The following is a 27,194-nucleotide window of genomic DNA, read 5'->3' as shown; positions in this document are numbered from 1 at the left end:
AAACCTCTCATTTACATGAACAATCAGATTGAAATAACCCAGCCGTGTAAGCAGCCACCCACCCCAGCTGAACACAAGCAACATTTCAAGGCAGCTAAATGACTTTTTAAAGATAACCAAGCAGAACCAAGCAATGCAATTCCCCCCTTGAACAAGCTGCCCCAGGTAGAGCGAGTGAGCTCAGAGGAATTAACGCCACGGCGATTCCCTCTCCAGCTTCCTGTGCACAGAGCAGGCACAGCGGGGCAGACACTCACCCAAATAACTCATTTCAGGGTGCAAAATGCACAGGACACACTCACACCCCCCTAACACAGAGCTCTGAGGGCACCAACTTCACGCCACCCTTGCCATGGTTTGTTCCACTGGCGTTGGGAGTGCATCAACCCCTCCCCAAGCAGCGTGGGGCTGCTGGCGCTGCCACGCTGAGCACATCTCCCACCCAGAGGAAGGCCTGCTCTGGGGTAATCACAGCTCTAAAGCCTCCAGAAAGCCACACACTGTCTGAGGATTAAAGCCCTGAGATGAGTGACAATGACTCGCATTTGGCTTTGTCTCGGAGCTTCTCAAGTGCAGCATTTTGCAGATGACAAAGAAACCCACGTAGAAACCAAATACAAAAATAAACAGATTGGGGAGGTAAATATATGGATATATCTGGGTTTGTTTGTTTGGGTTTTTTTCTAATCTTAGAAGTGAATTTTTAGTAATTCTCATTAGTGTTTGAGCCATAAAGTAGCTACAGGAAAATCACATTGGTAATGTCTGATCTTAATGAAAGGTGCCAACTCTACTGCTTACCACTGTAACAATACATAACAGATATTCTCCTTATCCAGAGGAGCTTCACAAACATTCACCCTGCAGGTGCCAGGAGGAACAGCTGAGGTGGGTGTTGTAGTTGCCATTTCAGGTGAAAAGTGACAAGCACAAATTGAATATCTGATTATCTATCCCATTATCTCTGGTCACATGTTAGCTGTTGATGTTTGCCCATGAACTACAGAGCAAACTATGCCAAGCCCTGGCTCTCAGCCCACACTTTTGCACTGATCCCAGTGTAATTTAAAGCAGTCTGGATGCTCAGAACATTTATGAACAAGCCCCTACCCAAGTTACATCAAATTTTATGTACTCCAAGCTTCCAAATTTTATGTGGTCCATCCTGACCACCCCAGCTCCAGTAGCTGCCCCAAATGCCACCCAAGCCCAAAGGGGACCCTTGCGCTGGTCAGGGTGTTGGTTTTCCTTGATGAAATCACTGCATTGTTCTGTCAGCCTTCAGGAAAAAAAAAAAGGCCAAAGCAGACAACTAAAAATAAAGTATGACAGAACCAAAATGGAAAATGTTTGTAGCAGAAGGAAAATAAGGGAAGAAACTCCCTGGCAGCTCAGACTGAGGACTAATTCTTACTTTTTTCCAGATGTGTGGAGCACCAAGAAGTAACCATTGAGTGTTTTCCTCCATTACTTGCACTGGAACCTTAAGATGCAAGCTGAAAACTATGTGTTACACTGCTATAAACCCTGTAATTTATTCTCTGTGGGCTGGGATGTGCTGATTCAGATGGCTCTAGTCTCCAACCACAAGCCCCATGCTTGGAGCGGGCTGGCCCAGGGACATCACCAAGGACGAGCCATTCCCCACGCAGGAGCTGCTCCCATCCTTCTCTAACACTTGTTCCTCTGCTTTAAAACTGCCAGGATCCTCTGAATACAGCAGCCAACCCGAACATATTGACAAACAATTTCCTAACTGTGCATTTGCCTGTCCCCCAGCCACGGTGGGTCACTGGAATGCAGCTCTAACAGAAATAAATGAGGACTGATGCTCTCCCCAGCTCTGCTTCCAGGCTTTGCCAGCTCCCTGATTTTAGGGCAGTTTCCCACCTGCAAAAATCACAAGTGGAGACTCCCCAGCAGAGGAGAGCACTGCTTTTTAGTGCCATAGCCCCTCATGGTGGCTTTCAGAGGGGTAGAAGGGCAGTTACACCCCCTGCACAGGGACGGGGACAGTGACCGGTCAGCGCGGAGGGTGAGGGACTCGTGCAGGGCTGCGGTGACAGCACAGCCACTGCCACCCCCTGCACCTCCCTCAGGGACTGACACACACCACATTCCCATCCCAGAAACGCGGGAGACAGTGCTCTGGGCAGGAACACTGAGCACCTTTGTGCAGGCAGGGACTGCAGCCACAGGGAGAGCCAAAACCCTGTGCTGAGCCAGGGAAGGGACAGTCAGCCTGTGTCCCACCAGGGGCAAACAGTGCAGGTGGGACAGGAATGACAACTCTCCCCCTGGATACCTGGGACCATCAGCTCTGGGTGGGCACTGTCCTAGGGCTCGGGGATTACCCTGTTCTGTGCTGTGGGGGTCAGCCAGACCCGGCCTCTCTTGCCCAGAGCAGCTGTGGCTGCCCTTGGATCCCTGGCAGTGTCCAACGCCAGGTTGGACGGGGCTTGGAGCACCCTGGGGTAGTGGAAGGTGTCTCTGCCCATGGCAGGGGGTGGAGTGAGATGAGTTTTAAGGGTCCCTTCCAGCCCAGACCATTCTGGGATTCTCCCCTGCTGTGCTTTGGGAAATAACCTGGCAGCAGCGAGGCTTCACAGGCTCAGAGAAGCGAGCTCTGGAAGGACACAAGCTTCATGCTAAGTGCAACAAGCTCAGCTTTGGACAACAGTGAAGAAATCCCTTCGTCTTCATAACTTTTGCAATTGTGCTCTAGGAGCTGGCCAACAGCCCCCAGCAGGAAAAAAGGCACCATTAATTTTAGGCAGTGCGGTGTATTTCCACACCACACGGTCCTGCTCTCTCCTAAGCTTATTCCAGCACCACCTACACTCCCCTAGGCTAAAAACAAACTGCTGCATTCTCCTCTTGCACACGGATTTCCCCCTGCAGACAGCTGACCCCACAGGTTTGGGGTCTGGTCATGCAAACCCAAGCACACGCACACGGATGTGGATGGGCTCTGCCCACGAGCCACGCGGTCCAGTGAGAACAGGCAACAAAGACTCAGTCAAACGTGGTTTTTTAAAGCTGCTGCAGTCCAATGGAAACAAGATCAACCCTATGGCCTAATTTTCCTTTTGGAGTGGGGCTGTTTTCTCAGCGAGGCACAAACCCCCTCATTCATCAGGGCTGCAGGACAAGTGGCCCAGTGTAGTCGAGGCACTCACTGGTGCCCAGTGTGGGGGCACCGGGGTGGGCACAGAGGCTCCCACCAGGGCAGGGCAACACCAAACTCTGCTGGTACAGAGCACATCGAGGCTGACTGGAACCTCCAGCAAGGGCTGCACAGGCTCCAGAGTCTCCCAGAAAGGGGACAAGAGGCACAGAGGGAGAAGGACTGGGATAGCCTCCCCCTGGATGGGTAAGAATGTGAGCCCCAGTGGTTGCTGAAGTCTCCCAAAACACAGGGAGACTTTTAGGGTCTCTGAATTGTGTCAGAAAAGCAACCTAGGGTGGAAGAGAACTTTTTCCACAAAGGAAAACTTGTTTTTTTTATTCTCTTTAACTTCTTGGTGTTGCTGCCAAAGAAAGATAGGATCTGTCAAAACAACCAAAAACATTCATTGAAAATCCTCTTGTTACTCTGCATTTCACTGGCTGTGAGAGCCACCAACAGCTCTATAAATAAGCCCTGCTGTGAATAACTCAGCTAATATTCAACCCACCCTACACTGCAGTAAGGTCACTGATGAAATAAAGAACTGGCTGTTCACAGGACATCACCATTTGCATGTCAAACTTCAGAAAAATCACCACACCCGAGGCCTCTGAGGAACTTTTAAAGTTTAGTCCTAGTAGGATCATCCACCCTCACGGCTGAGAGGTTTGCACGGGACTTTTCTCTGGCAGTTCCAGCAGCACCGAGGCTGGGATGAACATCTGGGCTGCAAAGGCTGCACTGATGTGCTTTTTCAGGCTATCCCTCTCCTTCTGGTTCTAAATACAGATCATAAATGAAATTACTTTTATCTTAATCGAATCCTCTCTAGGGGATTATTTCCAGTTTCTATTATATTGACTCTGCTGGGAACTAAGGGACTTCTTAGCTTTATTTTGGTACCCTGATGATAAAAAGTGTGATCCACAGTCTCATTCTGAGTCCTAATGAAAGTCCATGCAGGAATTCAGGCTCTCTAAATGATTTCCTCAGCCCACAATAATTATGCAGTGTGAAATGCAGTAATTATTTGGATTACATGACCTCTCCAGGGGAGCTGGCGTGGCCAAAGGTACTATTTAACCCACACAGCTGTGTCCCACCAAGAAACCACGGCCTGCGACTGGGTAACTATTTTAAAACATATTAAAAAATCGCTGTGAGGACGCACAATCACCAAGTGTCTCTCCCAATGGCCCCATTCCTGGAATGAGCTCTGCTGGAATCCTTGGCAGCTGCTCTTGGCAGGAAGCAGTGTCCAACACCCCGGGGCTGTGCCCAGCCACGCTCAGCACCCACAGCCCAGCCTCTCCCTTCATCCTTCATGTGTTTTCCCAGGTGGGATCACAGCACTGCACCAGCCTGGAGACAACAGACACTGAGTCCAGAGTTTTATCCTGCCCTAAAAGCCACCTTCTTTTCACCCCCCCTTCCCCGTTGTCCGAGGCAAGTGATGCTTGCAGAGTGCCAAGAACAACCTCTGGGTTTGGGGGACAGGACAAACAGAAAATTATGACAGGCAAGCATTCAGAAGAATCAGAACTTTTGAATTTTCATTCCCTAAAATAAGGTTCCTTTCATATTCCTATTTTCTCCTGCTTGCAAATGAGACAGAAAACTCCACGTTCCTGGAAGATTTTTTGCAATAACCCTGTCGCTTTCTCTTTGCATGTTCAGTATAAGGCTGAGGAAGAATCTACCCCAACAAGCCTCCCAGGCTGCTGAGAGTTAACTCTGCAGGGAGCAGGAGCCCAGCAGCACGACAGGCGAGCTCCAACACATGCAGCTTTCAGCCCCAGCCCCAAAATGAAGTTTTATAAACCCCCCCGTACCTGATCGTCCTGACAGAAATGCAGTATTTCCACATCAGGTTCCACATGGCACTGCCATCCCCCTTCATGACCTTCCCTGGGGCGTTTGCAAAGGGAGAAGGATTCCAACCAACCCCAGGACAAGTCGGCTCAGCGGCACACGGCGGAGTTAGTCCAAGGTTCAGGCAGCAGCCCAGCTCTGATTCACGAATTCCAAGTGATTCCTTCGACCTCCACTCAAGTGAACTCCGAGGGAAGGCAGCTTTCCCATCTGAAGTCTCGGGTTACTCCTTTCTTCATGATTTATAAGATTCGGTGTTTACATTATTTGCAAGCCAGAAGAGATTATTAGAGGCTGTTCAGAAAGCTCCGTGTTACACTCACTGCTCCAAGCTGCCAAGTCAGAAAACCCTACCTAGGCAGCACCTGCAGGAAGTTATTCCCATTTATTCCACTTCAAAAAAAACCCCACCAGGCCAGTAACACTGCCCTAGAAAATCCCTTGTGAGCCCTGTAAATGCTCACCCAGTACACTCTCCATCAAATGCCTCGGGCTGGAGGAGCCCTCAGCTGTTCGCAAAATTTTTCGTGTTCTGTAATAAACTTTTTGGTGCCAAAAAAAGTAATGAGTCATTTTCCAAAGCTGGATTTGAAGGCATATGAAGAAGTCATGGCTTTCAACGGTGAGTATCAGCTGTGACACTCAGCCCGGAAATGACAGCAACAATAAAATGACAAGATCTGACTAAAAAGAAACCCCAAACCAACCAACCAAAAGAACACCAAAACCCAACCAAAAAACCCCAGAGCACCCCAACTTATAGATTATGCATATGGAATTCTTTTGCTGTGCTGAGTAAGTTTAAACACACAGCATTTATTGCCAAAAAGTTTCAATAGAATTTGAGCCCCAGCACACATGCACGTGGCATAAACCTTCGGGAAAAGTAGTATTATTGTTGTAGAGACGAGCCCTTTAAATCCTGCCCTGGCATCTCCAAGACCACCCTGAAAGCCAGAGTTGTTGCTCTGACAGATTAAAGTTCCCCAAGCCTTTGCTCAGCCCACACTCCCTTCTCTGCAGCGGTCAACAGCACCATTATCAGGGGCCCTTCTGGAGCAGGGACATCAGATACATGTTTATATTATAAAACTTAATTAAGCAAGAAACCAAGTTCACGCTGTTTCTTCACAGAGCAGAACCATTCCACGATTAACTGTCTGTTTGCTGTTGCATAACTCCATTCTCTCCAGGGCCACTTTGTCCAGGATCTCGTGACTGTTCCCACTATTTGAAATACATTCTGCTTTGGAAGTTTCTGATAATTGGAGCAAGCTCTTGATGGCTCGTTAGGAAAAGTCACACCAAGTTCCACAGCACACTGTACATTTAAATCAGCTGGCTTAATGAAGGAAAGTTACATTAGAAAACTTTTATACATCTGTTCCTAACATAACCACTGAAATACATTTCAGTGCTGGAAAAAGCTCCGTAAGTCCAGGCAGCCCAGCTGAACCCTGTCCCTTTCCTTCACTCCCTAATTTCAGAGAGGAAGTGCCTACAGGAGAGATTTTCTGGTTTTTGGAACCTGTACACTTGCAATACTTCATTGGGCATAAATCAACCCATTACATAAAGAGGATAAAAGTAGTAGTTTCTGTTCTGTGCAGCACAGAGGTATCAAATAGCACCCTCAGTCGTGTCAGCTCCCTCTCTTTGAGCTCATACCTGAGCCCTCAGTGTAATTGATGTATTTAGATTACACCCTCCTTGATTCCCCTGCAGTCCCAATATTTTGACAGCGCCAGCATCTGCAGCAGTAGTGTTTTATCTGTCTCTGAAGATAGATTCAGTGGATGAGATCCACAAGAGAGCAGTGTTTCCATCACCTCCTTCTGCCACGTTTCTAAACTTCGTGCACAACCAGTGACCAAAAGAATTAAAATAATGTGGGAACATCATGGGGCAAAAGCGAGATGCTGCAGGGGGATTTTTTTTCATCTGTTTTGGTTTCTAAACCATTGCTGCAACATTTCCCATGAAAATCAGGTTATTAAATAGTATAGAGAGTATTTCAGCTCCTAAGCTGAGTTTGTCCACAGATTCCCTAAGAGACCCAGACAAACCCAGGTAGCTCTCCTCTAAGCAAGCAGGGAATATTACATAATTTATTATTATTATTATCAAGGAAATACATATCACTTAAAACACACCCAGAAAATGCTGCACACTATGCAAATGACATAACGAGCTAATATAACTCATATTTCAGTTCTGTGATTAAATCTCCGCTGTAAATAAGTGCTGTTTATTCTGCTGCAAATATGAAGTAGGGATTGCTGTGAGATGCTCCTTGGGATGATATTTGAGGGGAATGTTCAACCCCACGGTGTCCTGCAGAGCCCGGGGAGGTCAGGGCCTGGCTGGATGTGCCAACAGGGAATAGCTGTTGATTCCTGTGAAGAACTGGTGATTAATCAAACCTGATCCTGTCTCTCATGTTGGGCTGCCTTCTCTAAAATCAGCTCCTCCTGCCTATCATTACCTAGGAGGTAGCAGGAGGCATGGCCACGAGAAGCTGGACACATCAGCTGTTTGTTAGTAGCCAGAAAAATCTTATTGAGGAACAGAGGAGCTTTTCCAGGAGCAGTGAGACAGTGAAGCCCTTCTCTCTGGCTGTTTACTTCCCTCCCCTTGGTCCCCAGTGACATCACCATGCCCCAAACAAGGCACAGATTTGCATCTCAAGTGATTCACTGTTTTGAAGCCTTGTTTGCTTTCCCTTTAGGACAACCAGGATGAGCCCCAGCACTGCAGGGGCCACCTGGTGCCTTTGCCATGGATTTTCCGTGTTGTTCATCCATCACAAGTGACTGTCACCGCTGCAGTGACAACGCCGTCCCACACGCACCCAGGCTGGGAGCCCGTGGGCACTCAGGAGGGCTCTCTGGAGCTGCCTGCCTGGGCTGTTCCTCCCCTCTGGGTGTGGATGAGAACTGCATCACTTATCTCTCCCCCTCGCAGTCAACCAGCAGATTCCATTCGCAGCACATCACTGCACCCACCCAGCCACCCCGAGCGCAACTCCCCGCACAGATTTACTTATTTGCTGGGTTTTTTTGACTCCTGGAAACCTTTGTTAGCTCTGCCCTGCTTGCAGGCACCTGCAGCAGCTCTCCCTCTCTGCAGCCCTGCGTGTCTGGACCCACGGCAGTGCCCCAAGTAAAACAAGCTCTTGAGTCCTCCCAACCTGCAAGAGGAAGGTGCAAGGAGAAGTTCTGCCTCCTTCCAAAATTTCTTCCCACTTCAGGACTGTTTTTTCCGAACCCAGCATCACCAGTGCCCACACTAGATGCCTTGGACCTGCATTTTGCTGCCTGTAAAACAGGGAAAGCAACTCTCAACTTTGCAAAACATTTTGCATCTCTTCTAGGAGGAAATCTTTAGTTCAAACGGCCCCAACCACTAATTCAGAGACGCTGCTGTGGCTTTTGGGAGCTGAGCACATCGTGGGGGCAGCTGAAGGTGGGTCCCCCTGAGCTGCAGGGTCAGCAGGAAGGCTCTGCTCAGCTGCTGGGGAGCACTGCCTGCAAACGCTGATGCAGGAGAGTTTGCACCAAGGCAGCCTGGGCACACCAAGGCACACACACAGCTTTGGTTCTGCTGACTGGACACAGGAGCAGGGAGCTGCTGCAGGGCAGGGAACACAATTAGAAGAATCAATATCATAGAAATGCTGGGGGAAAACCCACCAGGTTTGTCAAAGCCCTCGACTTGGCCACGGTGAAGCACACGCCACCCATTTTAGGAAAAACAGTGGGATTCTCCCAATGTTTTTGATTCCTAAGGGAACCCATAACAGCTACAGCACACTATGTGATGAAGAGCAGTTTGTAATCCCTAAAAACCCCAATGTTGGGGGTGGGGAGGGAGGGAAAGGCAGAAGAGAATCACTGAAATCATTCAGGTTGGAAAAGCCCCTGAAGATCATCAGGTCCGACCATTCCCCAGCCCTGCCAAGGCCACCACTCATCGGTGTCCCCAAGTGCCACATCCACACATCTTCAAAATCCCTCCAGGGATGGTGACCCCACCACTGCCCTGGCAGCCTGATCACCCCTTCACTGAAGGAATTTTCTCCTAATATCCAACCTAAACCTCCCCTGGCACAGCTTGAGGCCATTTCTGAGGAACGGGAGGCTTTTAATCTATTTTCTAATCTTCACACTGGAAACAAAGCTGCTGCAGGCAAAGATACCACAAGGGACATAAATCTCTCTAAGTATTTAAAAAGGCTGGAGCTGAGGTTCCTTTACAAGTTGTAGGTGGTGTGTTACTTTTAAATGCTATTATTAGAAAGGCAGGGCTTAATTTGGAGTCTCACACTCCATTACTCTCCCCCCTCTGGAGATCCATTCCTGTTTGGCAGCAGAGCCTGCAGGATGATAAGCAGAGTGCTTGGTGGGTACAGGAAGGGAGAGGAGCCCAGAGAAAAGCAGCACCCAGAACATGGGATCTGATTTGGTTTTGGATAAAGCTGCATGCTCTGGATGGCTGCATCCCCTCACACACAGCGTGTGAGGAGATCTGAGTGCTGTCCCTGTGCCCAGGCCCAGCCTAAGTGAGCTCAGCTCAACATCCCTGCCACAGGGAATCTGACCTGCTGCAGCCCTTAAGGGTGAGGAACACAATTTGCCTGTTTTTCTGAAGTTTCCACCACAATGAAATGGTCCCAGGCCAGGATTTGACAGCATTTCTGTTCTGATGTTCATTACATTTGTAGGTCATTCGACAAAAGGAAAATGTGACTGCTGGGTCCAGCCTGGTTTGGGTTGTCAGTGCAGTCCCAGACCTATTTTTAACTTAGGTAGCATTCCCCTTACACAACAGCTATTACCAATTAAGGATTGCAAGGAGTCGTACAAATAGATGAAGTTTAAATTTCTAGCTGGAAAAGCATTCTGGCTTTTTGGACAGCTTGGGACACCTTTAAATCTTCAACAAGCCAACATTTTGACTTAGGAGGTTTTCATAAAATACCTTCACCATATTTTTTCCCCAGCCTTCAGTGCATTCTCTTCCGTTCCCTTTGAAACTTCCTTCGCTGATTTTTCACAAACATTCCTGAGGAAATGCAAACCGCGGCGTTTCCTGGGAGCTGACAGCAGTGACACACATATGCCAGTCCTTCTGGGGAACAGAGCCAGCCTTGGACTTGGCATTTTGATAAAGGGCATCTCCCCTCACCCCAAAAAGGCTGGAGAGTTTGGGATCCTTGGCAGAGCCCCTCCAGCACCCTCCCAGCTGCAGCTTCTGAGAGACTCCTGGGACGTCTCCAGGCCACCACCGGGCTCCCAGGCTCCCTGTGCTGTGACTCAGTCTTGGACCACGATCAAAGGGAACTCAGAAAGCTTCCAATTCCCCTCTGCAGGGCACGGAGCCAGAGGCACAATTAAAATGTGACTGCTCCAGGGGCTGCCCGTCGGCGGCATCCAACTACAGGAGAGACTGGAGGGGGAAAGAAAAGCCTGGCAAACTCTGTGTGCTCCAGGGATGCAGCTAAAGGGCAGGAACTCCCAGCACAGGCACCCCAGTTCCGAAAGAACCCAACATCAGCCTTCAAAGCTGTCTGTGGAAGGTTAAAATCTGTTCAAGTGTGGAGAAGGGAGAACCTGAGGGCTCACAGATGGCTCCTGGGTGAGAGGGAAGGGGGTGGAGAAAAGGAAAGTTTCAGGAATCTTGGAGAATTGATGAAATGAAGACTGCAGAGAGGCAGGGGAAGGGCAGGGGAAAGGTGGGGAAAGGCAGGGAAAAGGTGGGAAAAAGCAGGAGAAACAGAGGGGAAAGGCAGGGAGGGAAAAGGCAGGGGAAAGTCAGGGAAAAAGGCAGCGGAAAAGCAAGGGAAAGGTGGGAAAAGGCAGAGGAAATGCAGGGCAGAGGCAGGGGGAAGGCAGGGACACACAGAAAGAACTGTGTGGTCTGGAACCCAGTTCAGCCCAGTGCCAGCACTGGTACAGGGAGAGGCATCACAGCCCCACAGACCCGTGCCCAAATCCCACCGCACACTCGGTGAAACCAGGGCATGGGAAGCGAAGGGATCCCATGGGATGTGTGTCCCCCAGGCAGGGAGGAAGAGCAGCCTGGGAAGGCAAACCAGAAGCGTGAATTTCAGGCACGAGAGCAATGAAACCTGCACAAAGTCTCCTTCAGACACAGAGAACCATTAATGACACTACCAGGAAGGCTACCACCAGATTAGCAGGTATTTGGTGTATTTTCATTTAAATTTCCCAAATTAGAATCACTTCCCCGAGCACAGAGAAATCCTCTGATGGCTTTTAAGGCATTTTGCTACTTTGTGCATTTATTTGAGGGTTTGCTCTTAATCATTTTTCTGCTGACTGTGGGAATACTGCAAGGAGTGCTGTTTACAGGCTGTGCTTCCAGAGGGGATGGATTTGGGAGGTGGGGGAAGCTCTCAGCTGCTCTGCAGCTGCAGCAGCCTCGCCAAAGGATCCTCTGGAGAGGGAGCTGCTCCACAGGCACATGACTCAGCCCTGCTCTGGATGAAGTCACTGTCAAGTGAAAGCAAACTATTTGTTTCTAACAACATATATGGTGAACTCCAAACGCAAGTTCAAGGCAAAGCTCCAGTAATTTTCCCCACCCACTTTGCTTTTGTTTGGTTTAAGATGCCGAGAAGGAGCTCAGAGTTTAAGTGACAGCATGAAGATACACAAACCCACTGACATCACTGTCCAGCACTGTGCAAAAGCAGTTCCCAGCCCTCAGCAACCAGAACTTCAAGGATTTTTTCCCCTACTCCCTGCTCCTGAGGTCTGTAGATAGTATACAGCCACCACCTCCAGGAATACGGGATGACAGAATTGTATACACGTTTGTCCCCCTTTATTAAACCTGTTTTTAAATGATGGATTTAATTATGTAGGGACACATGACCAGGGAGTTCTTTACACCTTCTTTTATGCTGCCTTTCCCTCTGTGCCAGTTTCCCAAGGCATCCCAAGGCACCTCACACAACCCCAGAGCAGAGTCCATGCTGCTGACACCAGAAATGAGGAACAAAGCCTCTCAAAACGCATTCTTTTTAACAAAGAGTTAACCTGAAGGACAGCCCTGACACGGATCATTTCAAGCCCGTGTGCTGTCTTTGAAACAGCATCTAAATTAAGGTTGGCAATTCCTTTCATGGCTTCAAATGCTACACATTTTTCTAGGATAAGAGAGTGGGAAAGAGGATGAACACAGAGCTGCAGGTGCCCTGCAGAGTGCAATCTCAGAGTGGCTCTAAGTAGCTTCTGACACTCAGAGACTCTGATATTCCAGGGTGGCAGCAATAAACTGCTCCTAACAAGCCAACTCATGAAAGCATTTCCATTTTTAATCAACACTGAAACATCCTCATGGGAATGAATCATATACCAAAATACAGACCCATTTTGCCCAGAGATGGGCTTAAATACATGATTCAACCTATCCTGAAGCACGATGCTGGCACCGTGAGTCCCAGCTGAAGGGTGGCAGGAACAATTCCAGCTAATCCCTGGCTTCAAAGGACCAGGCACCCTCTCACTTGGCTTATTCCATTGGGGTGGCTCATTACAAATGGCCCTAATTGTTCTGGAAGGGACTCGTGCCTCCTTTAGGGAGACCAAACTGATGAAAGAAAAATTAAAAACGACAAGAAATAATTTTAAAAACGGTTTTGTTTGCCAAACAAGGCATTCCAATAAAGCAGCCTTTATGAACTCGGCACTTTGTGTTTTTTGAAATTCTCTTGTCTTAGCCAGAAGAGAGAAGACATTCTGGGAGGAAAAATCTGCAGATTTCAGCTGCCCTCAGTGCCAGTCACACATCTCCTCACCTTCTGCTTGATCTTTAATGCAATGCTAATGGCAACAATTTCTAGCCTGGGCTATTACACACCAGCTGGCAGCAGCACAGCACGAAGCTTCCCCCCTGGCTAGGGAAAATCTTCACTTTCACATGCTAAACCTGAAGTCACATGGGTTTGTAATAATGCTGCGAGTAAAGCATGAGACGTTCATCCTGCAAAGCCCACAGAAACGCGACAGTGATTTGCTCATCTTACACTTTAACCTGGCACAGAAACACATCTCAGCACCCTCCGTGTTTGTATCTGGAGGGTACCAAAACCAGCCCTCAAGTGAGGGGTTCTGACCAAAATGCACTCAACAGAGCACTGAAATCTCATTTTTGTGAATCACTGAATTACCAGACATTTTTTGGAGCAGGTTTTTACCCCAGTCCTCCCAGTTTGCTTTATGCAATTTGCTGACACTTGGATACATCAGGCTGCTGGTCTATAAACACATTACTGGAGGCATCAGCACCATTACCTTGCAGTAACTTTGTTTTGTGAATATACACGGGATGGGCAAAGTCCTGGTTATTGCAGGTGCTGCCAAATTTAAGGAATGGACTGAAACTGTGGTTGGTGGATTTTTCCCCATTTCCCCCTTCCCCTGCTGTGTTGAGAGAACATAGAGCAGCTCTCTCTGTACACGTGCTGTCTGCCCTTACCTGGCCTTTCTTTAGGACTGCCACATGCCCAGCTTGCTATTTTGGAGCTGGATTTTTACCCTGCATACATAAATAAACTTGAAAACCCGTCCCAGTTTTCCTTTGTCCCATCACCCAGGCTCAGTTCTTCCTTGCAGCGCCCCAGCTGGCACTGCAGCCACAGCCAGGGAGGGGGAATGGCTCATTTTCCTTGTCCTCCATCTCTCCCAGCCCCACAGCTCTGGGCAGTGGGGCCACCACAAAACCCAACGCACCCTGCATGGAATTCTCTTCAAGCCCATGGATTTCACTTCCATGGAAGCAGCTCCCAGAGCAAGATAAAATGATCCCCAAAATCAGAATTGTCCAGGCCAGGCAGCAGATCCAGAATCACTGAATCATTAAGGCTGGAAAAGCCCCCTGAGATCATCGAGTCCAACCCTTCCCCAGCACTGCCAAGGCCACCCCTGACCCATATCCCCAGGTGCCACATCCCTGTGTTTTCTGAACATTCCCAGGGATGGAGACTCCATCACTGCCCTGTTTCAGTGCTTGACAGCCCTTCCCATGAAGAAATTTTCCCAGTATCCAACCTGACCCTCCCCTGGCACAGCCTGAGGCCATTCCTTGTCCTGTCCCTGTTCCCTGGGAGCAGAGCCCGACCCCCGCCACTGTCTCCTCCTGTCAAGGACTTGTGCAGAGCCACAAGGTCCCCCTGAGCCTCCTTTGCTCCAGCCTGAGCCCCTTTCCCAGCTCCCTCAGCCGCTCCTGGGGCTCCAGACCCTTCCACAGCTCCGTTCCCTTCCCTGGACACAAACCCACAAGAATTCCCTGAGTACCAAAAGCTGGAAAACAGAGCTGGACATCCCACCATGGAGCAGCAAGTCATGGCTTCCAAAGCCACCAGGAACACTTTCCACTGCTCTGAGCACTGACTGCAGCTGAAAACCAGGGTCAGGCAGTGCACAGAAGGAAAGAGCACAGTCACTCCATGGAAATGTTACCCAAGCCCTGTTTTGGTTATCTGTTACCTCATTTTATACATAAAAATAGGAAATATATACACAGGGCACACACAAAACCTCCCCATTGCCCCTGGGCTCTTTTCCAAGAGCATTTTAAACTATTTACAATCACTAATAAAAAGGAATTGAAAGCCTCCAGAAAGTTTTTTTCCTTCTTTTTCAGATGAACTTCCTTGCATTTAAGGTTTGTTATTCTGCAGCACCTGTTTTTCACACTTGTTTGTGCTTTGACCAAGAAATTATTTTGTTTCAAACGTGAGGAAGTCGCAACTTTCCTTCAATTTTCTTTTCTTCTCAAAAAGATGAGAACAAAGTGCCTCTGTGTGGTATTGAAGTGCTTAAGGCCTGGTTTTAGTGCTGTTCATGCAAACACACTGCAGACAGAAGACTCAAGCACATCCAGGTTTTGATGGCAAGTAAATTAATTATCTGGGAGGAAAGAAATGGGCAGCCCTGTTGCAGAGGCTTCCATTAGGAGATGTAGAATAACTCCCCAGTAATTCATTTGCCACAAAGCTGGGATTTCGCCAGGAATCCAAGACAGAAAGCTCGAGTTTAGTATTTATTTGTGTCAAAACAGCCTGGCTACATTTCTATTATTTTATATGGTTTCTCAGCAAGGGAAACATCACAATGGGCTGGGACTAGGTTGGAAATTTTTTGGCTTGGCAGCGGAATCTGTGAAAAGCTGCAAGAAGAGGAGAATAAAGCTATCTTTTGAAACTTCACAAGCCAATGGTCACAGATGAGGGTCCCGTATTGCTCAATGCAGAAAGTGCGGGGCACCCCTGAAACCTTGAAAAAGATTGGAACAGTTCCCTTTTCCAGCCTTCAGCCACTGCATGAAAAATTCAACTGCAATTAGCATTTAGTACAAAGCACTTTCTGTAGGCTGACAATAGGTAGCCAGAGCAGAAAGTGTACATAACAAGAACGGAATCCTGTTTTAGAGGATCGCACGGGTTTTGTTCACAGTGAAGGGATCCCCACTTTCCCCCCAGAAAATTCAAACCCATCCAATTCCCTCTGCTCAGCAGCGTAAATCAAGAGCAAGGAAAACGAAGTTTCGATTAAAAAGCATCAGGGTAAGTTCAGGGACACGTTAAATGGAATTGCTTATTTTGCTGTTCCATTAAATAGGCAAGCTCAATGCCTCTGACACCCAGACCTATTCTTTAGGATCACCATTCACCATCAATCATTTAAGCTGGGTGTCAGACCTGCCTAAGTGAAGTGCCCACTGCTCTGAATGACTCTGATGTGCACTTTGTGCTGGGAGGGAGAGGAAAGATGAACTATTATATTACTAAATATCTCAGGGAAATAAAGGGTCTTCTCTGCATTACATAAATTTCCATGACATTTCAATTAATCTGCCAGTGCTGTGTACAGTGTGGACACCACAGCACGAGCTCCTGTGCCTGAGGATAAAGTATCAGGGAAGGAAAAGTACTGAGTCTTAGCTGGGGTGATGTGACCTAAAGCAGAGGTTAAAACCAAACAGCACCCTCACCTTCACATCTGCATGCACAGAGACAACAGCAGCTGATAATTAATACAATAAAAAAAAAAAAAAAAAAAGGCAGCTTTACAATCTTTGTCACAAGTTCTCATTAAGTAGCTACCACTCCCTTCTCCCAGGGAGCAGAACAGCGAGGAAAAACCCTGGTGGCATCATGTGCAGCTACCCCGTGCTGAGGAGCATTGCAGAGTTAACATTTTCTTACCTTTTATAGAAACCATGGAGAGGCTGGAGACATAAAAACTGCCAGTAATCCAAGCAGAAGGCCTTCAACTTCAGCATTTTCCAGCACTCCTGCTGCCGCGACTGTGGTCTGCAGCGGGCTTTTTAGCAACACAAGACTTTTTTGTTATGATCTGAATGACTCAAAAGCAGAGCAGCACCCTCGTGTCCCTGTGGCTGCATCACCGGGCTGTGGGATCGGCGCGGAGCCGGCGGGCAGCCCCGCACATGGCTCAGCACCTGCAGCCCCAGTGCCCCCCGCTCATACAAAGAGGCAGCCGCACAAAGGACACAAATTCATGGGCGCTCTTTGATCCCGCTCGCCGTTTATCTCTTCCAAAGTCCCCACTCCTACCGGGATCACTGGTGTTACACAGAAATCCCACTTCTCCTTTCGGCTATTTTAGGCCATTCTGAAAGCCCTCTGGACAAACAGCGTGGATACATTCCAGCTGCGGGCTTTGATGGACCCTTGGAAAGCATCCTTAGAGCTCCCAGACTTCGGAAAATGCAGGCAATTATCTCGGTGGGCTCTGACACCGCTGCCCGGTACCCACAGCCGAGCTGTGATCTCAGCACATGGGGCTGCCGGCGTTTGCCCTTTTCCCTTTTTTGCCTCCTCTGTTAATCAGCTCCTCCTGTACCAGCACACGGGCTCCATTGTCTGCGGCACCTCGGGAACGGGGGGCTTCTCGTGACGGGGAGGGGAAAAGAGCGGAAAAAAAACGGAAAAAGGGAGAAGGAGGGGGAAAAAAAAAAAAAAAAAAAAAGAAGAAGAAAAAAAAGAAGGCAGGAGCTCAGACCCTCCCGCTCACACACCAGATTGTGCTTATCTTGTTCCCGACGCGTTTTGCCAGGGAGCGCAGGGGGGGAGGATGAACCAACCCCGAACCGCGGGGCGGCAGCGGGACAGCCCCCGAGGCGCGGGCACGGATGGACGGACGGAGAGACGGACAGAGAGACGGACAGACGGACAGCCAGCCAGACTGCCGGCGGGGACGGAAAGCCCCTCCGGGGAATCCCGGCGGAGCATCCCGGGGGATCCCGGCAGCCGCAGCCGCTCCGGAGCCATCCCCGAGCCGCAGGCAGGGCTGGGAGCTGCGGGGCTGGGGGATTGCGGAATTAGCAGCGTTTGCTATCGAAACCTCTGCTGGGCACGATAAAGGCGGACTGCTTTTGTTCTGAGAAGACAGGAGCACAAATTTTTAAAAATGTCTGTCTTTTACCATGGCCCAATTCTACCAACTCCCTCCCCTCCCTCTTCTTTCCTCTCTATCCCACCGTGAACTGCAAAGGGTGAGAATCCTGGGATGGAAACACACAGGGCAGGGTTAGATTAGAGATTAGGTGGGATTTCCTCCCTGTGAGGGTGGGCAGGCCCTGGCACAGGGTGCCCAGAGCAGCTGGGGCTGCCCCTGGATCCCTGGCAGTGCCCAAGGCCAGGCTGGACACTGGGGCTTGGAGCAGCCTGGCACAGTGGGAGGTGTCCCTGCCCATGGCAGGGGTGGCACTGGGTGGGCTTTAAGGTCCCTCCCAACCCAAATTAGTCTGGGATTCTGTGCATATCCCGGGATGGAAGGAACCCACAAGGACCATGAGTCCAGCTCCTGGCCCTGCCCAGACACCCCAACAACCCCACCCTGGGCATCCCTGGCAGCGCTGTCCAAACGCTCCTGGAGCTCTGGCAGCCTCGGGGCCGTGCCCATTCCCTGGGGAGCCTGGGCAGTGCCCAGCACCCTCTGGGGGAGGAATCGTAGTGGAGACCAACCAATGCTTATGTCCAGCTTGCCATAAGTTTACTGTTCCAGGAACTAGGATTTGGCTGTTTCACGTTCTGTTTCGTTTCTGAAAATCACTCCCAGGAAACATCAGGCTATGGCTTGCAACACTGCCAGGCAGGTATAGAGGAACTTAAAGGTTCAACAGTTACAACAACAAAACCAAAAGCAGGAGCTGACGAAATACTTCAAAACCACTCTGGCACTTGGACAAGCATTCAAAACAAAACCAGCAAACAATCAACCAAACAAAAAAACCCAACCAAACAAATAAACCATAAAACACCCCCACAATCCCCTCCCCAAAAAGCCACAAGAATTTTAACACTGTTTTTAAAATATGCAAAGAAAACCAAACCCCTAAGCCTCAACCTGAGGCTCTTTCCCATGTGGACCTATCTGGTTCCCCAAGTGCCTGGATAATAAGCTATATTTAGGGATCTATAGAAGCTATATTTAGGGGTTCTGGTTTTACTCACTGTCACGGTGCAGTTACAGAAGTGCCTTGCATCTTCTTAGAAAACTGCTTTGTGCAAGTTTAATTAAATGAAATTATAAATATATTTGAGTAAGAATTGGCAGTTGCTTTAGTGAAGTAAAGAAATCAGTGGGTTATGCTTAACCAGGGTCACACTTTGTGTGGTATTTCCCTAAAAACACCTTGTACAGGACAGGGCAGGTGGTGGGAATGACTAGACCATGAGAAAAGAAACTTGCAGGGAAAAAAAGTGTTTGATTTGGGCTATTAAAAATAATTTCTTGTGAAGATTCTCTTCCAAGTACCCCTTTCCTTGTGCTGCCTGCACTTATTTGCTGGGATTTCTTTCAGACCAGCACCAGAGCTGGTGACTCCCAAGCAAACACAACGGGATATCTCTGAGAAGGAACATCACCCCCCAACAATATGAAATGCTGCCCAAATCCAAGCCTGTTTTTCTTCCTGGACTCATATTCCCTTGGGCTTCATTATCTTGGCAATTTTCAAGTCACTGATGCCATCATGGTAAGGATATTTAGATTTCCTTATCGAAAATCTTTCATCCCTGCTTTTCATCCCTCCCCTGTTCTCCAGGGTAGTTTTATCTAAAGAGGAACTGAGGAAAGGCCCTGGAGACCCAGTAGCTGCTGGTGAGCCCCAACCTTCTGGCACTGCCTCCTGCCTTGGGTTTGGTAATGCCAAGAAGGTAACGGGAAATCATTTTTCCTTTGTTTCCACGAAAAAAATGGCACACGAAAAAAAAAATGAAAGAAGAAAAGAAATTGAGTTTTCCCTGTTGTAACATTCTTGTGTCTGAATTTTTTCACATTCTGAGATAAAAAAGAAGGAAAAAAAAAGAAAGAAAAAACTGGTTACATCCCATAACCAAGAGCAGCTATTCCCAGGATCAAGGAAAAAGGGCAAACCCAGCCCAAGACAAGTAAGCTCAGGAGACGCCAGCCAAAGACTTGATCCTGAAATGAGACTTTTCAGGAAACTTATCCTTTGTCTGTTCACATTGCAAAGCAATTTCTTTCTCAGCATCATATCCTTTCCAGAAAAAAACCCAAACTATTTATCACCTTAATTATCTATTTCTAAGCAGTGGGCTCAGAGCATAGGAGCCATGTACCCATGGATTTCCTGACAGCATCCAACACCCATTATCCCTCACTGCATGCAGAGAAAATGCTAATTAGGACTTTTGCAAATGAAAAGCCCCACGCTCTCAACACGTTCTTCATTTTCACTTGTCTTTCCAGAGGAAAACAACAAAGGAAATTAAGCTTCATCTCACGCTCACCCTGGATATAGAACTGGTTCTTTCAGAAAGGCATTTACCGAAACCTTTGACTCAGAATTCCCAGGCCTAATACAAGCAGGGATTTTGGGATGTGCTGCAGCTCCAGCGCTGGAGCCGTGAGCAGTTTGCTGAGAATTTCTGCAGTCACTGAGAGTTCAGCCTCTGACAAGGCTTTCAAAAACAGCCACTAAAAAAAGGGCCAAGTGGAAATCGAACACTGCACCACCTCCTTTTTTAGGGGTGGTTTTCTTGCCAAGCCCTGGAGCTCTGAGGCTGAAGGAAAACTGAGGGATAAAATAACCCCAGCATGAAGCTAGTGCCTGCTGGAGTTTCTGGTGCACTGGCTCCAAAAGTTCGGCAGGTCAGGAAAATTGACTTGTCTGGTGACAACCTTTCACAAAATACTTCTATTGACCTACTGTTATTTACTGAGTTAAACTTCTAGAGTGATATGCCAGGAACATTCCTGAAAAATATTTCACTTCCCCAGAAAACCAGTGTATCCCCCAACTTAGGTGGAACACAGACACTGCAGTAGTTAAATTGTTTTCCCCGAGTCTTTCAAGACTCCAGGGTGAAATACTCGACTGGCCACACACAAAAATTTCATGGTAGCCATCCGTGTGTTGTGGAGTTCAGGAATTTCATGGGACACACAGAATGTGGATCCCATATTCATCCAGGATACCCTGCACACACCTCATTAAAAAGTGGGGGAATGCAGAGCAGGTGTATAAACCATGGGTTTGGGCAAGCAGAGAGATGCTGAACTTCTTCCTGGAAGGTTTGAAGGCCTTGCTGCTCCCAGGACACCACAGCACACACAGCTCTGTGCACTGGGTGCTGTGAGGACACTGAAGTGCAGTAAGGGGTCTCCACAGCAAAGCTGGGGAGAAAATTCCCAAGCTGTTCAAAGAATAAGGCAAGTGTTGATGTTCAAGGCTCTGGCAAACCAGATGTCCCTCCCTGCCCCTCGCAGGCATTCCTGGGTGCCACCCCTGGAGCATCCCTGCCCCAGCAGGGCAGGTGGAAGAGCTCATATGGAGCCCTCGGGCTCAGGGACAGCCTGGGGACATCCCAAGGTGCTGGTGATGAGCTCTGCAGAGATTCCCAGAGAGTCAGGACATCAATCAAGGTCTTTCTCCTCCGTGTTGACTTGAAGGGCAGCTCTGCTGCCTAGAAACCTTCCAGAAACTCAAAACAGAGTTTATTGGCTGCAGACAGCTCTCAGAGTTATGCACTCCCCCCCCCCCCCAGATGAATTCTAACCATCATTTGATACTACCCTTTATTTTTGGTGATTAAGCCACTCAGCTGCCAAAGTATCCATGGAGAAGGGTAGGAAGAACTTTGCTGTTCTCTTCATCCTGACTGTCCTTTGTGCACATCTGTTCCCTGAGCTCACACAACCTCTGGCTGATCGATTTGCTACAGAAGATGACAAACCCGCCCCAAATATCTGCAAAGCTCAAACATTTGAATTTCCAACTCATTTGGAACAGGTCTGGCAATTCAACCCTCCAGAAGGGCCACATTAAGATTTAGACATTAGGAAACAAAACATTTTCAGATGCCAGCTGAAAGCTGACAGAGGCCAACTCAAAATATCCAGAGTGTGCAGGCTATGAAAGAAATTGTGCCAACCAATACACACACACATAAAATATGCCCATTTTTACATATTTTCCTCTTTATAATGGACATAAGCAAATTTTTCACGTTAACCTTTACTCTTCCCAGCACTGAGATTTAGAAGAGTGGTTCACTGGGGGCAAATGTGCCTTGTGATGGGGACAGGAAATTTGTGAGCAAAATGCAACAAGAGTACCCTGACTAGGAAATACTTGACAGGACACAGGGTGGGGCCATGTTAATTGGTACATCCCATCTTCTGGGTCGTTCAAAGGCCAATTTGCCTAACAGGTTCATGAGAACACATCCACTAACAAGAAGTCTTCTATTATCTTTCATTGTACTTAAAAATAATGGCCTTAATTCTGTCTAATTACAGCTCCAGAGCAGGCTTATTGGAGCTGCTGAAGTGGAGCAGATGTCACATGCTCTTCCCTCAGTAACTGTTTAACGCTAAGAAAAATTCACAGTTTTACCTGATAAAATCTGAACAGTTTTCTTCAGGGTCTCCTCAGCGATTGTTTCACTCCAGATTTTTTAAACTTCACAAAATCATTCAATTTGTAGTTAAAGAGTGGCATTTTTACATCCTCATCTGGTAACTCCCAGATACTATTTCAGCCCAACACTCAAAAGGATTTACTGCATGCATCTAATTCTTCCATGTTCCTCACTGATACCTTCCCATGGAAAAAAATACTCAATGGGAGGAAAAACACTGTAATAAAATCTATTTCCAGCCTGCAATAAAGGTGGCAGCAATACCTGGCTCTGGTAAATCACACAGCAGCATCACGACGCTCTCACTAAAATAAATTTGCAGAGGAGCAGAGCCAGGGGAAGTTGGGATTGTTCCCTACATTGTCCTGGCAGACAAAGGCCCAGTGTTCCCATCACACTGGGAATGGGACAGAAGTACAGTGGGGACTGAACATGGCCCAGTGTTGCTGTGCTGAGGACAAAGGGAATATCACAGCAGAGGGGGTGGCTGCTTAGGAAATGGTAACAGGGCAAATGCTTCACTTTCAGAAAACTTTACACTGGACAATAATAGACGATTAATTACAGAGGGGCCTTGATTTGAATAAGGTTAAGCAGAACAGCTCCCACCGTTTTGTTCAAGCAAGGCTAAAATGACATCATGTGGGAAAAAGTCACATCCTCAACCCAGAACATCTCCAAAGGAAGACTTGTACCAAAACAGCTGCCAGTGGGAGAGGGAGGGACTCTGCCCCAGCCTTATCAAAGGAAGTCTGCGCCTTTGATGCACTTTTCAACGTGCAAGGATGAGAATAAAAGATGCAAGGTACCCATGTGATATGCAGTGTTAACAGGGCTAAGCATTTCTTTCTAAATGGAGTGATCAAAGTAAAACCCCAGCTCTGGCAGTGCCTCCTGTGACAGAGCTCTCTGAAGGGTGGGTGCTTTTATCAAAATGCTGAGCAGCAGAAGCGGGAGAGACATCTCCACACAACTGCTCCCCAGAGCAGCACGGACCTGCCAGGACAGGGGGACAGGTCAAATATTGTCAGCACGAGGTCATAAAAATCTGAGAGAGAGATGCACAAGCACACCCTCTGTCCCTCCCCTCTGTGCTCCTCAGAGAACAAACACAGGGTTTGAACTAGAACTGAATTTCAAGTTGGAAATCCTGGAAAAGAGCAAATTATCCACTCTTAGGAAAATCCAGCTACTGGGTCAGTGCCTCTGCTGGCTGTGCATTGCAAGATAAAGGTGTGTGATGTGCAGCTGATACAGAGCAGGGCATTTCTGTCAGTTCAAACCTAAAACTACCATCTATGATTGCTACAGTACCTGAGTGGGTCAGTGGAGATGCTGCTTCCTGTTTCCAGTGAAGTCCTGAGGTGACAGCAAAAGAATAAAATTATAAGTATTAAAGTATAAACCAGAATAAGAGCATAAACTATTCAAAAATGTTATGTCCTTAAACATCAACGACTTTACATTTTTCTCCTTCTTATTGACATTTCAGAGTACTTAGCATGCCATTAAACATGAGAGTAAATAAAAGTACCCAAACAAAAAACCCAACAGCCCTTTCCTAGATTAGAGAAAGGGGAATTAGAGAAATGTTTGTCTGAATTAGTCACAACCTGATCAATTTTCAATATTCTAGAAGTATCTACGTGAGTGACTTTTACACTCTGGTGCTTTCTGCTCTCTACCCAAAAAAGGCAGCTGTGAAGGTGTCCTGCAGAACGATTTCAGCACAAAGTTCAGGTGAGATATTGTAAGCACTGAGGAAGTTCTCTGAGTACATTGATTTTTGAGCAGCAATATTTAACATGCAGTGTGGTGTTACTAATTACCCTTGCTCTCACTGAGCACGACCCCAGGTTTATTACAATAATGTATATATAACACAGAGTTACATTTTTAGGGTGAAGAAGCCAGTTTTCCCACAATCTGTAATAAAACATCAGCCATGGCCCCATCATTTTTAAATGGTTACTTGCACTTATCCATTTCCATCCCTTACACAAATGGCCATAGATCAGCCTTTGCTCACATAGCCATAAACATGTACAGTCTGTGGAGGTCCATAAAATTCACATTAGAACTGCATTAATTATATTTACACGGGCATTCATAAATCAATGGCAAATCTTTACTTTGAATCCCAAGATTCCTAATTTTGTTTACAAAAATAAACAGGGTGGTGTGAAGGGAGGAGGCCGTAAAAGCAGCAGGAATTAGCTGCACAGGAATGGAAACAAACCATATTGAACAAATAGCTTTTAACTAAAGCTTTAAAATAGCTTTGGGGAGCTTATGCCACCCTGCAATTTGTTTGCCTCACCAGCTCAAGATTTGTGAATAGCCATGAATTTTGCGGGGGTGGCTCCCATATGCCGCCTTTGTGGCTGGTGTTAGTTTAACAACGAAAAAGGGTGAGTTTCATTTACTTTAATTAAGTTTCCTGCGTCCCTCCGTGTGCTGTGGAGGTGCCAGCCTGCTCACTCAGCACGGCTTTTTGCCTCGCTTTCAACCCAGACTTGCAGGAAAATCTGCTCTGAGCAGTTTTGGCCCTCGGTGCTATAAATAAATATTTCTCCGACGCCGTGGTTGTGCAGCAGGGATGTGCTGTGCATACAGAGGAGATGCTAATGAGCGGCGATTAGCCCCCAACCCTTGACTGTGGTGCCCACTGGCTCTGAGTACTCCTGACCTCGGGGACTCCTGACACAATCCCAAGGAGCAGGATTACAGCTTCAGCAGGATTCCCGGTTTTCCTTCCTGAGCTCAGGCACCCAAGCACCCAAACCCTCAGTCAGGAGAGGCGCATGTATTTCTGTATCTAAATACACACAGGAAAAGCACGGCTCCCAGCAAAAATGCCCCTCTTAAGAGTCACAAATCACAGGCTCATCAAGGTTGGGAAAGATCCCCAGGGTGAGTCCAACCATTCCCCTGCCACTGCCAGGTCCATCAAACCGTGTCCTTCAGCACCCATCCGGGTGTTTTCTGAGCACTCCCGGGGATGCTGATCCCAGCACTGCCCTGGGCAGCCTGTGCCGCTGCTTGTCAACACTTCCAGTGAAGAAGTTTTTCCTGATATTCAACCTAGACCTCCCCTGGTGCAACTTATATGTGGGGGGTTTTAAGGTGAACATCAGATGTAGAAACAGTGTCAAAGACAGGAAAAGCTTCTGCAGCTGATGTGGAGAAAGCCCCTGGATGAGATGGATCCCCACACAGACCACAGTGGGGAGAAGGATGGAAAACAAGCCCTACAAAGGAGGGTAACACCCCCAGAATTGTCACAGCCAGCCTTTCCACCTGGCCACCCACCCACAGACTCAACCTGGCATTGAGGAAAACCTCAGGAGTTCTGACAACATGAGAACCAGCGTTTAGTGGCCACAAAAATCCCCAGCAAAACCAGGAGAAACCAAGTTTAAATTCTACCAAAAGATCCGGATTTGGGGTACAAAAAGTTGGTTAATTCTTACTGAATTTATAGAATAACTTCAGTATAATCACATCATCACTCCCCTTCTTTCTTTCCAGCTAAAATCCCATTTAAGTCTTTTGGTTTCTTTCCAAACTGCTCAAAGATGGAAAGTTAATTTAAAACATAAAAATAACCCAGATTCTGAACACAATGTCATGAAAGCTGCAGCAAACCAAATATCTCATTGCAGCCAGGGTCACTTCAGGAATAATAAAAATATATATCTCATTTAGGTTACTTCAAAATGTGGTTTGTTGGGTTTGTTTTGCTTTTTAACAAATTAACTGGACAGGAAAATAAAATATTGTACTGCTGTAAAGAAAGTGAGCAGGAAGGTCTGACAATCCTGTTTATTCCTAATGGCCATTGGCTCAGTGTCGCCCAGAAAGAAGCACAGACACTATCTAATGATGAAGCCATTAAAAAGATATTATTAAATGTAACAGACTTGTCTATATATGTATAATTTCCATTGGTATTAATAGAGGTATTTTAAAAAATTCCCAAAGTGCCATTAACTGCAGAACTATGCCCAAGGCTTTGAGTGAAAACTGAGCTGAGACAGAGCACAAACTGCAGAACTGCCTGGAATAATCAGGGAATGCTCCAGACCACCCGGGGGCTGTTTTGTATCTCCAGTTTGTTTCCGTGGGGTTTGCAAGGTCCTTCCAGGTGGGGACTGGAGGAGATGTGCCCCAGTTTCACTCGTGGCTCACCTGAAGGACATCTCCTCATCATGCAAATTCCTGACATTTCAGGGAAAAGGCAGAGGAATGGTGGCATGGAGTGTAACTAAACTGGGCACACAGTGGGATTATTTACTGCTAACGTGGTCAGCATGAAACCTGAAGAAAGTGTGTAATTGTTGGTAAGAACAACTGCTTTCAAGGCTAAAAGGATTATCCAAAGTATGGATATCCACAGCTCCTGGATGAGGAGCTTGCCTAGAGCCTCCATCTGTGTCCATCAGTACAGGAACTGTGACCAGCCCACTTCTGCAGGGCATCATGCAGGAGAAAACACAAATATTTCCAAGAAATCATTGGTCTAAAATTCAGACAGTGGGCTTTTGGTATCCACAGACAAAAACTGTAAGCACACTTCTAGTCAAGAGTTCTGTCCTGGAGCACAGAACAAGGCCACAGGCTCTGACTCTTACTGTTGGCACTCTGTGGTGAGCAGAGAGCACTCCCAGCAATCAGGTGTCTGAAAGGTCCTATTCCACAACGTTTTAGCAGATTGAAGCAAACACACAACTGGCTCTTGGCACCTTGAGCCATGATACAAAGCTCTGGTTTATTTTGCTTTTTTTGTGATGAAAGAAACTTTTTTGTGACTACAAAAAGCAGTATAACTGAAGATTATTTTGGAAATAGTCTGAGATGGAGCTCCTTATGTTGTGACACGGAGAAGGTAGGCAATGAACGCTGGAGGACTGACAACCTGCAGTGGTGCTTTGCTCAGCTGTGACGACAGACGAGGAGTGGTTTTGATCTGGGACTGCTACAGAGCCCTTCAGCTCCTGCCTCTCCGTGTGGAGAGGTGACAGTGTTTCACTGAGGCATTTGGGAGATGTCCCTGTGCCTCAGAGCCACCCAGAGCTGTGCTCTTGCTGAGGCAGGTGGACGGGGACAGCCACTCCACAGCCCAGCCCCCTGTCCCTGCATCAGCCTTGGTTTTACCTCTCTTGATGGAGGGCAAAGTTCTGAGGAGGTTCTTACTGGGCTGCGTGG

At 47.6% G+C, this 27,194-nt stretch overlaps 1 protein-coding gene across 5 annotated transcripts in view; it reads right to left on the bottom strand.

The window, feature by feature from the left end:
* The window catches only part of IQSEC1 (IQ motif and Sec7 domain ArfGEF 1), a 281,844-nt gene that overhangs the window by 114,356 nt on the left and 140,294 nt on the right, over positions 1–27,194 (bottom strand). For 4 of the 5 annotated variants that reach the window (XM_082288714.1, XM_082288716.1, XM_082288715.1 and 1 more), the window contains one exon: positions 23,301–23,345. In XM_082288714.1, the coding sequence (XP_082144840.1) occupies positions 23,301–23,345 (45 nt within the window). Of the gene's footprint in view, positions 1–5,001; positions 5,056–23,300; positions 23,346–27,194 lie in introns of those variants that run through there. The other variant, XM_082288718.1, reaches the window with a different exon arrangement.

This window comes from Coloeus monedula (assembly GCF_965178545.1).
Source record: "Coloeus monedula genome assembly, chromosome: 11".
NCBI classification, from domain to species: domain Eukaryota; kingdom Metazoa; phylum Chordata; class Aves; order Passeriformes; family Corvidae; genus Coloeus; species Coloeus monedula.
Note: the sequence above shows the minus strand (reverse complement) of the source record. Positions and strands in the feature narration are given on the sequence as shown.